General features: G+C 23.9%; 1 protein-coding gene across 1 annotated transcript; it reads left to right on the plus strand.

Annotated features, from left to right (window-relative positions):
* The first annotated feature begins 165 nt into the window (after window positions 1-165).
* LOC129981235 (uncharacterized) lies at window positions 166-14173 on the plus strand. Its single transcript, XM_056091998.1, has 7 exons — window positions 166-434; window positions 537-682; window positions 2721-2859; window positions 5023-5298; window positions 7800-7970; window positions 12253-12297; window positions 12453-14173. The coding sequence occupies exons 1-7, from the start codon at window positions 404-406 to the stop codon at window positions 12641-12643; spliced, it is 999 nt and encodes a 332-aa protein (XP_055947973.1). The 5' UTR covers window positions 166-403; the 3' UTR covers window positions 12644-14173.
* The last annotated feature ends 947 nt before the right edge of the window (window positions 14174-15120 follow it).

Raw genomic sequence — 15120 nt, forward strand, 5'->3', positions numbered from 1 at the left:
TAATATATATGAGTTATATTTATAATTTTATCGTATAATTTTCTTCAAAAAATTGTAAAAACAATGGGACAGAATATTTATCTAGATCATGATGGATTGTCATCCATTCTTTTATTATTATTTTCCGTGGATCATTGAAACTGTAACCGCTTTAAATAATGAAAACAATATTTGTTTTCGTCTGTTCCTGCGGAATGAATTTTTTAAATCATATCATGGTTGCTTTATGAAATCAGAATTTGAAATTTATTTCATTTAAAGGATCATTTTGGATTCCTTTAATAAGTCTCTAAACTAAGGCAAAATTACTTTTAGTAATCTGGAGAACTGCGATTAGTGCATCTTTTTGCTTTTGGAATAATTGGTATATTTTAAAAAGAAATACTCTCGAAATATTTAAATCATGATATATGTTATCCTTTTTTGTCTTTTGGGTAAGAATTGTGCCAAAAAATTTCTGTTACGCATAACTAAATTCTTATATGTTATTTTGAATTATTAATTTTCTTTTACTTCTGTTTTTTAATCCCTTACAGGATTAGTGTCTGGTGTTTTAGATGAAAAGCATGAGCAATGTCAACCGTGGAAAAGTATCGAAGACAAACTGAAAGAAACAGTTTTACAGATTAATTGTACGCACACTGTTACTTGTTCTGGAATGAGCTGTTTTCTAGAAAAATACGTAAGTTATTGAGTATGTCTTATGAGAATGTTTTTAATTCTTTTCAGTAAATGTTATTAATTATTTACAAAAAATAAAAGATTTAAAAATTAAAACTGCAAATAATATTGTCTATTGTAATTCTATTTTTAATATATTTGTTTTAATTATTAATACCCTGTGTTATAATATCTTTCATTTTATTTTTTCTGCATCATTCAGAAATTTGCTCTTTATTAGATATTTGTAATAAAACTAATTTAGATTTAAAGGGAAAATAATGGTATGATGTGCTAATATTATATATATATATATATATATATATATATATATATATATATATATATGTTTTATTCTGTTATTCCTTTTATTTTGGTTTATGAAGATTTTTACGTTTGGAATATTTTATCATTTGGCAACATTATTATTTTGAGTACGTTTATTATTACTTTTTTAAAATTTAATTGTTTCATAATTTATGTGCTCAAGATTAGTGTTCTTTATTTATTACTCTTTTATGATTGCCTTCAGTTACATTAATAATCGACAATTAAATAAATTATCTTGAGAGAAAGGCAAAATCTGAATTTATATTTTTGCATTTAGTTCATGCTATTTTAACAAAATATAAACATTGAAATATGTCTAAACAATTCTTCCATGAATAATGTCTTTAATGGCAAGCTGTGGCAGCAACTTGTGAATATTATGCAAAAAAATTGTAGCTTCATTATACTTGAGGAAGAAAACAGGTGAATGAAAAATCATTTATATCTGATTAGGTTATAGGCTGGAAGATATCAAATATTCTCTAACAATGGGTATTTTGCTTAATGAGGAATGATTCTTCAATTTTTAAAAATAATTGGGAAATAAAATCTGTGATTTTCTTTATCTGTGTAAAGTTATTATTTTTATTTTCATTCATATGTAATATACTTATCAATTATAAGCAGACTAAATACGAGATTAGTGTAAAATGATTATTGGAAAAGAGAAGGATTTTCTCAATAGTAGAGTGTGACTTATTGTTTAGTAGCATAAATGTAATGTAAAGGATGCTATAAGCAAATGGAACATTCTGCAGTACAATATTTCTTGCATCTGCATTGAAAAAGTGAATTTAATGATTGATCTTGGAGCAATTCTAAAATATAATTCGCTGATGCAGTCAAATTGAATTTCTAGATTAATCTGGATTTGATTTATCATATATTATCTCAAGATAGATATTTAGAATTTTTTTAGACATACGTATATTTTTATAAATATTTTTAATGACCTGTCCATATAAAATTCTTGATCTACTATCTAATATAACAATTTCCTATTAATCATTTAAAATGGTTAATAAGGGGGAAAAATGCTATCGATCAACTTTTGTATAGTTACTGAAATCTAAATTAACTTTGTCAAACATTTATTAAAATAAAATTTCATTTTCTAAATCATACTGCAAGAATTATTTGCTTAAATTTTATTAGTAGCTAATTTTATTAGGGAAGAAATAATGAAACAGTGAATTGTAATGATTAAAACAGTTTTCTGTATGTGCAGAACTGAAGCATGAATGCTTTATTTTCATCTATTTAGTACATAGTTATTTTAAAATTACTTAAAAGTAACATGAAATTGCTATAACATCATCTTTGCTCTCAAAATTGGAAATGCTTTATTATAAAAATGATAAATTTGATTGTAAATTTTATGATTGGTCATTTGTATAAATTCTACATGGAGATCTGATGGTGTTTTTATCTTAATGAATTGATAACACACTTTTAGGAGAAATCAGTACTTGTCTTTATCTTTCTTGTTTGTTCAATGACAAATCTATACATTTTCTAAATATCGGTTTCCAACCATTCATTGCAGTCTTTTATTTCATCATGTTGATTATTACAAAATTTTCTGTCATAATATTTTTGAAAAGTAATTTTTATATTAAATATATTTTTTAATTTCATCTATTCAGATTTTTTAAAAATTAAATATTCTATATTTTATTGAAATTTTGAACTCTTCTTATTTTTTAAACATACTTTTATCTTGCTTTCAGGGGTATGAAATTCGAAGCGGAATACATATGAATCCATGTGAAAACCCTTCAAGCATTGAAGTAGAAGTTGACATTCCAAAATTAAGTATTAATCAGTGGAAGAGAAAATTTTACCATGGCGATGTTTTTTCATTAAATGGTAAGACCTGTTTTAACCTAAAAGTTATTGTGATTGTTATGATAACTTATATTCTAATTTAACATTTCTTAAAAAATAAATTTTTTACATGCTGAAACAACTGTAAAAATTTCAATATGTGTATTTTGTAATACTTTATGAATAAATTTATTAGATTACTTCTGATTTTTAATAACTTCACATTAATATCATTCTATCATATTTTTATTTATTCTTTGTGTATCATCTTTTAAATTGGACTTATTTACATAAATTATTGTAATAACTATCAATTACTTTTGTTAATCACTTTTTATTAAATACTGTAGATTTTATAAATATTTATTTCCTATCACGATCTATCAATTGAATTTTAGAATTTATTAATAATTTTAAAAATCATAGCATATCAATATCTGGATCAAATATACTCTTTTCAATGCATTAAATTTGATTTATTGTGATTATACTAAAGCTTATTATAGAGGCAAAGTCAATGATATTAAATCAGTTGATTTAAACATCTTTTGATAATTTTTATGGATTTCATAATCATTGAATGAAGTTCCTGTGTTAATCAATAATTACTAATACTTTCAATTTATGTATTTTACTGGAAAAAGCTTTGTGGCATAAAAATGTTCTAAAAATTATCCTTCTCTGTATGTATCTGAAAGTATCTTGTGGTTTTGTTAAAGATTTTGGGAACAATGGGTACCTTATATGCATCATTATATAAAATGCTGTGTACAAGCCTACAAGCTGTCTACATATTTCTTGTGAATCAATTTTTAGAAATTAAACTTAAAAATTATATTAAACATACGTAAAAGATCAGTTTATTTTAAAATTTGAGATTAATTAAAGTGCAATTATTCATTAAAGTATATCTTTTTCAAAAGCCTTTGAAATGAAAACTATAAGATCAGTTTATCTTATTCTACTCTTAGTTCTAAACTTTTTTTTTTCCCCTGTCTTTAAGATGTAAAAGAAAAGGCATTTATCTTATAAAATTTATGCTGTGAATTAAACTTTGCTCAGTAGACAAATATAGTTGGATTAAATTTTTATTTCCAATTAAAATTATATTTTCAATGGGAGCTAAAACAACTTTAGAAGGGCACTAATAAATTATTGAATCTGATTTTTTTTTAAAATGATATTTCTCTGTTAGTGCAATTAGCTTTTATTCAATGATGCTAATCATTAATTGATAAAATCAATAATTAATTGAATAAATTGGATCTGCTAATCAAATTATTTTGCAATTGTATTTTAATATATATATATATATATATATATATATATATATCAGTGACATTTTCTTTTGCTGTAAACAGGGATCAGTATATCACGCATTTTCAGTTAATATTTAATGCATTTTGATAAATGATTTTTTAAATGAAAGTTGTGAGGAAAAAATGATCCTTGAAATTGTTTATAAAGGTATTTATTTGCTTATTTTGTTACTGTACAAAGGAAATGCATCGTAAATTTTAAGGATTTCATATTTAGTGTTCTTAATATTTTTTTTATTTGATTTATTTCATTATATATGAACCCATAATTTCAAGACATTGAGTGTTTGGATTTAAATTGTAACATTTAATGGAAACAAAGCATTTCATTGTAATTTAAGTGTTTTGTTACTTTTTTTTTTCCTGTCTTTACAGTCAGAGTACCAACATATTATGAAAATTAGATTTAGAGTCCAACAGTTGTTATATATTGTACAGCATCTCCACAATTCTATTTAATATTTTGAATGCCACATATTGTTGTGAAAATATCATTGCAATATTATAGAGCTATGATAGTTTTTTTTATATCCCATATAATAGATATTTATGAAGAATAATATATATCTATTATATTACAGTCTCGTTATGAGCCAAAAAAAAATACTAAAATGTTATTTACAGTCCATATATATATACATATATATGACATTTATTACTGTATCTGATTTGCTAAATTAATGCATTCTTTGGTTGAAGATCTTAATGATTTTGTATTAGAGTAATCTCAGATAGCAAAAAAAAAAAAAAAAAAAGCAAGAAATATTTTGTTTTTGTTTGTTAAAATTATCCATTTTAATATTTATTTTTAATAACTTATATTTTTTTACATGTTGGCAAGAAATATATCATTGTTATTATAAAAAAAAACCCTTTATTTATATAGATAACTTAGGTGGCAAGCTTGACCTACAAAAAGATAAAGGCAGTTTCATTCTTGGTCTTTCACTGGAAATTCATTCTAATAGTCCATCTTCTCCTTTGCTCCATTTGCTACCTACTATTTTGCCAAGTATGCATTACCCTGTGTTTCATAATGTAGTTTTTCCAATGCCTTCATGTTCTGCTAATACACAATCCACAAGTTCTGCAACTTTTATCACTAAAGACATATCAGTTACAACATTGCCTCTGATGCGCTCTCCTTTGCTTTTAAATGAAGGTAGGTACATATAGCAAACATATTTATATAAATAGACACAGAGATTGATAATATTTTGTGTTATTGATCAACATCAGTTTGCTTTTTTATTGTTCTATCATGTTATTTATTTTATTTTAATAATTTAAATTTATAAATGAGAATGAATGTATAAATTTAAATGCATTTCTAAGATTTCCTGCATTGTAACATGCTTGTTATGTATTCTGATTGCTTGGTAAATGTGCTAGATTGTAAAAGGAGTTTTGTAACAAATATGTCTAATTGAATCCATCCCCCTCCCTCCCATTTATTTATTTTTTTCACATGAAGATTTTGAAATTAAATATTTCAATTTGTTAAATAAGTTAATAATATACTGTTTTAAAACTAAACTATTAAAAGAAATGATAATTGTATCATGATCTCTACAGTAATGTCAAGAAATTGAATATTTGCATTTGAAGCATTTTGACTTTTTTTTTTATGTTCTTAACAATAATTGCAATAATAGAGTCAAGAAAGCAGATTTTTTTGTAAAATATGAATGTATTTGTTTCTTTCATGAAATGAAAGACGCTTGTAAGCATTGAAAATCTGATGTGTTATGAAATATATAAAAGGGAGAAAATGAAATTCATTTAAAGGCCTGAATATAACTATTTTGTGACATTTAAAATAACATCAGGAAATCCTAGGAAATATTAAAATTTTCTTTTTCGGTGGCATGAAAATTGGAGTTGTAGATGGTTGAAGACATGTACCAGTGTTTCTTTCCCAAGGTCAAAGATTGAAATCAACAAAACATTTATTCTAAAATGAAATTTTTTTTGTTTATGTAATTTTATGCTTTAATTAATGTTTTTAGAACTTTTAAAAGTAAAATTTTAGAATTAAAAAAAAATTCTTTTTGCTCTATAATTTTGAGTTAATTAATTGTGACTCCTTATTTCTTCTGCTTGAAATTGCTTATTTGCTGATTTAATCTTATCATGTTGTGCCATTTTCCTGATTGTTTGTGCTTTAAAATAAAAAAAATAAAATAGTAATAGAATTTTTTTTGTTCATGATATATGATAAGACAAGAAAATGCTCAAATATATAAATAAATAAAAATTGTATAAATTAAAAGTAACTTTTATTATTATGCATATTTTTTTCAGATTTTAGCAAATAGCTGCTAATACAATTTCTTACTAATAAACATCACTAATTGTTGAATGATATTTATGCACACAAAAATCACAAATATTATTGCATATCAATTAGACATCTGTGAATAAATTTGAAAATGAAATATGTGGATAAGAAGTTAACAATAAGTTGAATAATGGATGCATTTTAAAATTTGTTTATTAAAAGTTTAATTGGTTTCTGAGAGCTGCCAGTTTTCATGAAGCTGTAAGTTAGAGATACAATTTGGTTTAAAAGCAACAAATGTTTAGTTAATTGATGTGAGAGAATGAAAATGCATTTAGAAATTTCCCACGATATGAGTATTCCTTAATGTCAAATTAAGAACATATACAAATTTTTCAGACAATGAGATGGTCAGGTAACAGTTGAGACAAGGCCTGTGAAAGTTAATTTTTTTCTTTCTTTATCAACTTGAAAAAGTGTGAAGTACTTTATGCAATAGAGTTGGTGCACTGTCCATCTACATCAAAAAGTCTAATCATTCATTCTATAATTATGGTAAGAGATGGTACTGAACTGATATTCTATCAGTGCTCACATGTGTGTAGATAGTGTTTTGGAGCTCCATGTAAAATTGTTTAAGGATACTGCTATCCCAAATTTTTTGCTAATGAATGAAAATATTCACTTAATTCAGAATTTGTATAATTAGAATATTTAAAAGCAAGTGAGACTGAGCTGTGATTCTGTAACTGGTCAAAAATATAAGACAATGTCTTGGAATTCCTAGTAAATCTGTATAGGGATATTTCTGGCTCAAATGTTTTTGCAAATTGATGAAAGTATTCACTTATATTGGAAATATTTGTAATTAGAATATCTGCAAATAGAATATATGGAAGAATGTGACATTGAACTGAGATTCTGTTACTGGCCAAAAATATGTAGATAGTATCTTATCTTGCACAAATAATACTGGCCTCTTTTTTTTTTTTTTTTTTTTCCTTAAATGAGTGAATAAGAATACTCACTTAAATTGAAATCAAATCAAAATGTATTGCTCTGAAAACAGTACTAATTTTAAATAATTCTGCCTTTTTAAACTCCAATAACACCTATATCAAGCAATATATGATCAGCTATTTGTTTCTTTTGTTCACCTATTCTCAGAAAGCTGATTTTATGAAGAAATGTTATAAATAATTGCACTATTGAATATTAATTTAAAATAATCAGTGAGCAGAATTTTATGTATGTATATATATAACTTTTTAAAATGTTTTGATTTTTTCTATGATAGCAATGTGAAATAATGTTATTTTTTTTTAGAGATTATTCATTAGATTCTGCTCCTTATTTCTATTTTATATCATTATCTATTTTAGCTGCTGAGACTTACATGAATTGTTCTATAAAAAGTAGTACTTGTCCTGAGCATGAATTATGTCAACAAATAGACAAGTCAAAACCAGCTGGCACTTGTGTCTGCATGCCTGATTATGTTAGAGATAAAAGTGGGAAATGTATTTATAATCCTACAGTTGTAACTACAACAGGTAAATGAATGTAAATTTTAAGTTTCATTTTATTTTTTGCATTCTCAATTTTTTTACATTTAACATAGACAATATTAGTCAGAAAAATTGGCAGTATAATTTATTAAATTCATTATAATAAAATATTTGTTTTTATTATTCATAATGCTGTGGGTTTTATACATAATATTCACTGGTTAAATACTGTGCTTCCTCCCCCCCCCCCCCCCTTCTTTAAAAGTTTGCTTTAAAAATATGTCATTGCATAATCTGTTCTATCATTTTCAACTCCTTCCATACTTTGGAAAATTTTATTATTAATAATTCTTAAAATCCTCCTTTTTTTTTATGTATACATAAGATTTCACAAATAGATCTCTCTATTTTAAAATTTGAATCTGTTTTGATATGCATGAAATTTTAAGATCCTGTTTATTAATAGCATTCTTAAATTTATAATCTTATGATCCTTGGCCAACAAAAGCACCTCTCTTCAATGAAGATTTTTTTTTTTTTGACATATCTTTAAATGTAGATAAAACACTTTCAATGAAACAGTAATTTATACTGCATATCAAGTGTATTTAGTACATATCTTTGATATGATTTAATTGGTTTGATTTATCCTCATATGCTTAAAAATCATTGAATTATGAGAAATGTATTACTTTAAAAAGATATTACTTTCAAATTTTTTAAAACAAAATAGAATATCTTCTGTGCTTTCTAGAATTAAATGTTATTTAAACAAAGTGTGTAGCATTATGAAAAGTGCTTACATTTGAAAATCATTTTTAAGCATCTTAAAAATGCTTAATTTTGAAAAACGGTCCTTTAAAAGTGCTTAATTTTTCTGAAAAGATCAAATACAACTTTTTGTTTCCCCACATGTTGAATACAGTAGTTTGAAAGCATAATTGTATACACTTGTTTATTAGATGTATCAAGAAAAGGAAAGAATTTTGTACAAGCAATCCAGAGGTGCCAGCACATATTAAGATAACGCTCATGAGATTTCATTTCTGCTCCCTTTTTCTTCAACAATGTGCTTTGCCATTTATTGAAATACTGAAATAGTTATCCGGAAGGGGCAGTAAGAAATACTTACTGTGCCATAATTGTTGACTTTCCATACTGTTTGAATATATTTTAAAAAAATATGAATATTTCAAAATTTTAGTTATAATTTTAATTTAAAAAAAATAAAAATAGATTTTTTAAATTTTGTTGCCGTAACATTAATGTACCGTGGTGGAAAAATTATTTTTACACTGTTTTAAAGATTAAAAAAAATAGTTTTTACAGTTATATCAAATTTTGTTTGAACGAATCTATTTTCCCCCCCTTTAGTTTTAGTAATTTTTAAAAAATTAGTTTTAGGACATAATTTGTAACTGCATAATATATTATCATAATGATTTTTATAATAAAATTCAAAACAATATTATTGCTATTTTGAATCATTGAGTCATATTATTTTAACGCTGTTAACATCTTGGTAAAGAAAAAATAAAGTGCTTTCTTTTCTTTAATTTAAACTTTAAAATTTTTTAAACAGTTCATTGAATAAAATTCTACATTTCAAGAATTTTGTTAAATTTCAAAATAATCCAATATATTGTCTATTTGTGGCTTCAAAAAGCACTTTTGAAAATGCATTTATTGGCATTTTTTATTTTCATTTTGCTTCTAACTTCAGAGCTAGATTTTTAATTGCACAACTTTGTTTCTGTTATGTAGAGAAATCAGAAGTTAAATTATATTTATTTCTTCACAAAATATGTAATCATATTTTTTTAAAGCTAAAGTAAAATTTGTTTATATATATATATATATATATATATATATATATATATATATATATATATATATATATAAGCTAATAAGCAAGTTTTTATTAAATTTTCTGAATATTAAAGTGAGTGATTACCTTAAAAAGTTGATTTTTTTTAAAAAATTTAATAATGTTTGAGCAAGTTTCTTTGTAAAACCATAAGAATTTTGTTTCTAAGTCCGGTTTTTGGGAAGTTACACTGATTTTTATATTTGCATTTACATACATTTTAATGCTATTTTACATCTTCAGATGCTATTTTCTAAAATTATTATAATAATTTCTCGATATGCTCCACAGTTCCTGAATTAGAATGCAAGTAATCTGTTCACTAAAAAATATTTTATAATTATTTTATTGCGGAAAAGAAAATGAAAATTTCATATTTATAAATTGAATCCCAGTGTTTAAAGAATAGATAAATATTCAGCCTATTTTTTAGTTCAGGAACTTAATAATATAGATCTTTAGCTGTAAAATGATAAGCAAATCTTTTGATTAATTTCTAAATTAGAAGATGTTTTGCTTTATACTTCTTTTTTAGCAAAAAAAAAAAAAAAAGTATTTCTTTTCTAGTTAAATTTTAAAATATAAGTGCATTTTTATGCTTTTCAAAAAAAATCCATCCCAGACATATACTTTATATGTTTACTAAATTTCAGATGTTAGAAGCAATAAGACATTTTTTTTTTATAACCTGACCATTTCTAAACACTGCTATTCTTTTGTTTGACCATATCTATGCTTCTACAACAATGAGGACATTTTCAGAAATGATGCATCTGTCTAAAAATGTTGGTAGTTTGTTATTTAAAAAAAAATATTGGAAAAGATCACACATCTTGATTGTTAATCTTTTAAAAGTAAACTGAATTTTTTGTTATTGATAGCTTTTTTCATTTTTATGATCCTTTTTTGTTTTTGTCAAAACCAAAAGAACATAATTTGTTTTACAATATAAGGTATTGTGCAAATACAGAAATAAATATTAAAATAATATATATATATATATATATATATATATATATATATTATCTAATTTCAATAAAAACTATACATTATTATAAAACAGAAAACTACCTATGCTTAGAAAATACACAGGTTTACGTTTTGTACATAAACAAAAGTACTTCATTTATTTGGCTAAGATATACCTGTCAACCTACTGATATTATCGATATTTTTAAGATCCATAATATTAAAATTGAGTTATTAAAATCCACTACTACGAAGGCTGTGTTTCATAATTTTTATGTTATTCATTTATTTTACATAATTTATTGCAAATTTGATTTCTATTTATGAAGAAATGAGTATTTGGAAATATTTATTGTTTCAGTAATCTGTATGCTATTTGCATTGAAATTCTTTGCTTCATTATTTGCACATATGAAAGAATTGTTTTAGGAGAAAAAAATATTGTCAGATTCAATGCAGGAAATTTTGCTGTTTTAAATGCTTGTGTTTGACTTCATTGAGAAATATACAGTTTTATTATTGTACTTATAAATTTAACTTTAGGAAATTTGTCTTCAAATTAAATGACTGCAACTATAAAATTTAACTATTTGAAACCATTTTTTTAAAGTTATTTTAAAACACATTTTTCCTGAAATTTAAAATTTTTTGTCGTAGCTGTTTGTTATGCATTAAAGTAAACTCTTCAATGAATTATTATTAAAAGAAAACTTAATAAAATTTATTAGAAATTTTGAAATTGAGCACAATTTTTTTCATTGTTAAAGGTATGGTCTTTATACTGAGGTCATGCTAGAGAACACTCTTTTTTCGAAAAGTTGCATTGTTTCTGCATTTATTAAAAACGACTATAAGTTTTTCTATGATCCATAGATTTAAAAGAATGGATTCTAAAAAAAATTATTATCTCCTTTACAGTTATTATATAATCCTTCAAATATGTGTTCAATTTGTTTTGAGAATAATCAAACATATGGTCCATATTTAAGGTATTGTCAAAAACGATAAATGATTGTGTTGATATTGTCCTTATCCTTAAAAATGAACTATACAGTCTGATTTCTAACAGTTTTTGGTTACATGATAAAATAATTTTAAGATGAAAATTTAAGGGCAAAATAGTACTGAAGCATTTAAACTCTTCTTGTGTATTCTACATGAGCAAATCAAGCACACTACATGTATGGCATAAGAGCACACTGCTTAAAAAGTTAATATAGTGATGTTGAATGATTTAGCTGACTTTTTTAATTATTAAATTTACCTACTTAATAGAGTTTCTTAGGAATGAAGTAATCAATTAATTAGTTCTATGGTTCATTAACCCATATAAATTATATTAATTTATTCTTACAACATTAAAATATTTTATTTTATAAAAATTCATTTTATTCCATGGAATTGTAAATTTGAACTTAAAAAGTATTTTTTGCTTATTTTTGTCTGTTTTATTCAGCATTTCATTATTAAATTATTTTTTTAATCTTTCAGAAACGCCTGGTGGCCATGTACATCCTAATCATGGTACATCTAATAGTAGGTTTTATTTATTTATTTTAAAATAGTATTCTAATTTCTAGTTCATATAAGAACTCATTTCTGAAATGTATTAATATTATTAAACATTGCTATGAAAATGTATTCTGAAATTCATATTGATTTCATAGTAATTATTTTGTTTTATTTTTCAGCTTCTTTATTACTTACTGCTATATTAGTTCCTATAACAGTAATACTTCTCATTTTGGGCATAGTGTATGGAACTATTCGTTTCCGTATTTGTCAGCATTTAAGGAGGAGATTACGAGTTCAGGTGTATGAACAAGTTCTTCTGGGTCAAGATGATGATCTTGAAGATGATTCTTCTAATCCTGTAGCTTAAAAATTTATATATAATTACATCATTAGAAAAAACATTGTGATATTGAACTTTGACTCCGATGTCAAGCATTTAATAAGGGAGATATTTGTTGGTATTTTTTAAAATTTATTGCTGCTTGTTTATTCAAGATATGTTTTATTGTTAGTGAAAAGTATTTTACCCTTTGATGTATATTCTTGTTTCTTTTATACATTCTTTTCTTTGAAAAAATCTCAATTTATTACATCACTCATTATTTCTACACAGATTTTCATATTTTAATTAGAATTCCATTTCATCATCTGAGTTATAATTATAGTTTTTATGCATCATTCAAATTTTTTATGTTTGATGAATGATCTTTTTTTATTTGTATGAAAATTGATTCGTCAATGTAGAAAGGATGTTCACTGTAATTTTTAAGAGCACAATAATGTTATTATCAAATAAATACATTGTATATTGAGAGAATATTGTATTTATAGTAGTGCTTAAAACTACTATATCTATGTAGAGTCTGTACAAACTTATTTTCATGATATATTTGATATGGCAAACCTATAAGCACAAGAAGATTTTAGTGTTGTTATCTAAGCTTTTTTTTTTAATTTAATATTTTATTTTATCAAGATAAGAAGCTTGCAGTACTATTTCCAAAGGGAAAAATAATAGTAACAAAGTTTTATGATTAAATTGGCAAATATAGTAGTTAGCAATTAATTACCATTATTTTTATTTGTAATACATTTTTTCTAGTAGCTTTTTTTTGTTGTTATTAAATTATATTTTCTATGTTGATTTAATGAAATAATTTGCTTTTTGGAGATTATGCTTTCTAAATGCTATTAAATATGTGTTTAATGTTTTGGACTCTTTTCTAAAAACTGATAGAAAGACAAATTTTTCTGTGTGGTTTTTAATTTAGCATCTACTTATGTATAAGCATTTGACTGAGTGCACAATTTTACATATATATGAAGTTTCAAACTTTTTAAAAATTTAGTGTGTGTTGTACATAGTTAAATCGTACTGAAATAACCTATGTTGAGTAGCATTGCCAGTGAAAATTTCTTATCAAATCAGTAATAAAATTCTATTTTAAATTATTCTATAATCTTTCAAAATGTTATGTTTAGGTAAAGAGTGCATGCTATATTTATTTTCTTCATGATTGTTAGTTGAATAAAATTTATCAGAATCAGTTTTCACTTTATCATTGATTTATTAATAAATATCAATCAAAATTTTTCTGTGCTGTTGTTAGGTATTAAGTACAATTTGTAATTTTTCCTGTGTTTGAAAATCAAAATGTTTTTCCTGTAACCTTTGTATAATAAGGTACTTTTATTTGGTGGATAGTCATGATCTTCTCATTCTATGCCACTGTAGTGGTAGCACTCCTTTCATATGATACAGTTCTTATTAATATTGACAAAAACATTATATTTAAAGTTTTAATATATGTCATATATTTCATTGCTGCAGCAGGGATATACTTTTTAGGTATAAAAAAATTATGTAATTTCAGTTATCAGAACATAGTTTTTTTTTTTTTTTTTTACAATATACATAATACAAATACATAGTACAAAATTGCAATTTTATGAAAAAAAGAAATCATATTTGAAAGTTAAAAATGTGAAAAAAAATTATGTTTGTTGTTATTTTGATCCATAAAATTATTATGCTGCTATCAGAATTGTATAATATGAAATAATTTTGAATTACATTTTTTTTAAGTAAAAGCAACATTTCAACATGCCTTGTTGATTATTTCCACAGATTGATTATTTCTTTATTAATAATCTGTAAATATTAAACTTTGTGTGCATCTCTGCATTTTAATCTTACAAATTTGATTTCTGCATTTAAAACTTTTGCAGATTTATCTATTATTGTATAGTTTTGTTTATAATAACGGTTTTAATACATTTTTAAATAGGCATTTTTTTCCTCTTGCAAAAGCATTTTTTCAAAAATGCTTTTGTGTCCCTTCTTTTTTTTTTTTTTTGCATATATCTTTTAATGATTACACTTATTTTCAGAAATCTCTTAAACCGATAAATTAATTCTAAACTTCATTTATCTATTATATGCTTTTAATTATAAAAAATTATTCTTTTATTTTTTTCTTTGCAATTGCATTTTGAAATAAAATTCAAAAATTGTATTACGATTTCATCAGAACTATATTCACAAAGAAAATAATACTCAATCTGCTGTAATACTTAAAAGCAATTATCATATTTTATGCATTCAAAGTAATTTCAATTCCTCCTCTTTTTATTTGCACATTATTGTTAATGAAATTTAATTTGTCATTGTCAACATGTATCATACCTATAATTTTCTTGCATTTTTCATGCATTTGTATATTTTTATTATCAGTTATTTCTAGTCAAATGTTTATCTTTGTCAGTAATAATTTTATTTCCAAAATTGTTTTAAAAAATCAAGTGATTGATTTTGTACATCCTTTGAATTCCATCTGTTTTAAA

Source organism: Argiope bruennichi, chromosome 1, assembly GCF_947563725.1.
Source record: "Argiope bruennichi chromosome 1, qqArgBrue1.1, whole genome shotgun sequence".
NCBI classification, from domain to species: Eukaryota; Metazoa; Arthropoda; class Arachnida; order Araneae; family Araneidae; genus Argiope; species Argiope bruennichi.

What these genes read in the sequence shown, in the direction of transcription:
- LOC129981235 (XM_056091998.1), top strand. Translation starts at nt 404, where the DNA reads ATGATATATGTTATCCTTTTTTGTCTTTTGG. An exon ending in CGATGTTTTTTCATTAAATG is followed by an intron (nt 2,860 to 5,022) that starts GTAAGACCTGTT and finishes TTATTTATATAG; the next exon opens with ATAACTTAGGTGGCAAGCTT. An exon ending in TACAGTTGTAACTACAACAG is followed by an intron (nt 7,971 to 12,252) that starts GTAAATGAATGT and finishes TTAATCTTTCAG; the next exon opens with AAACGCCTGGTGGCCATGTA.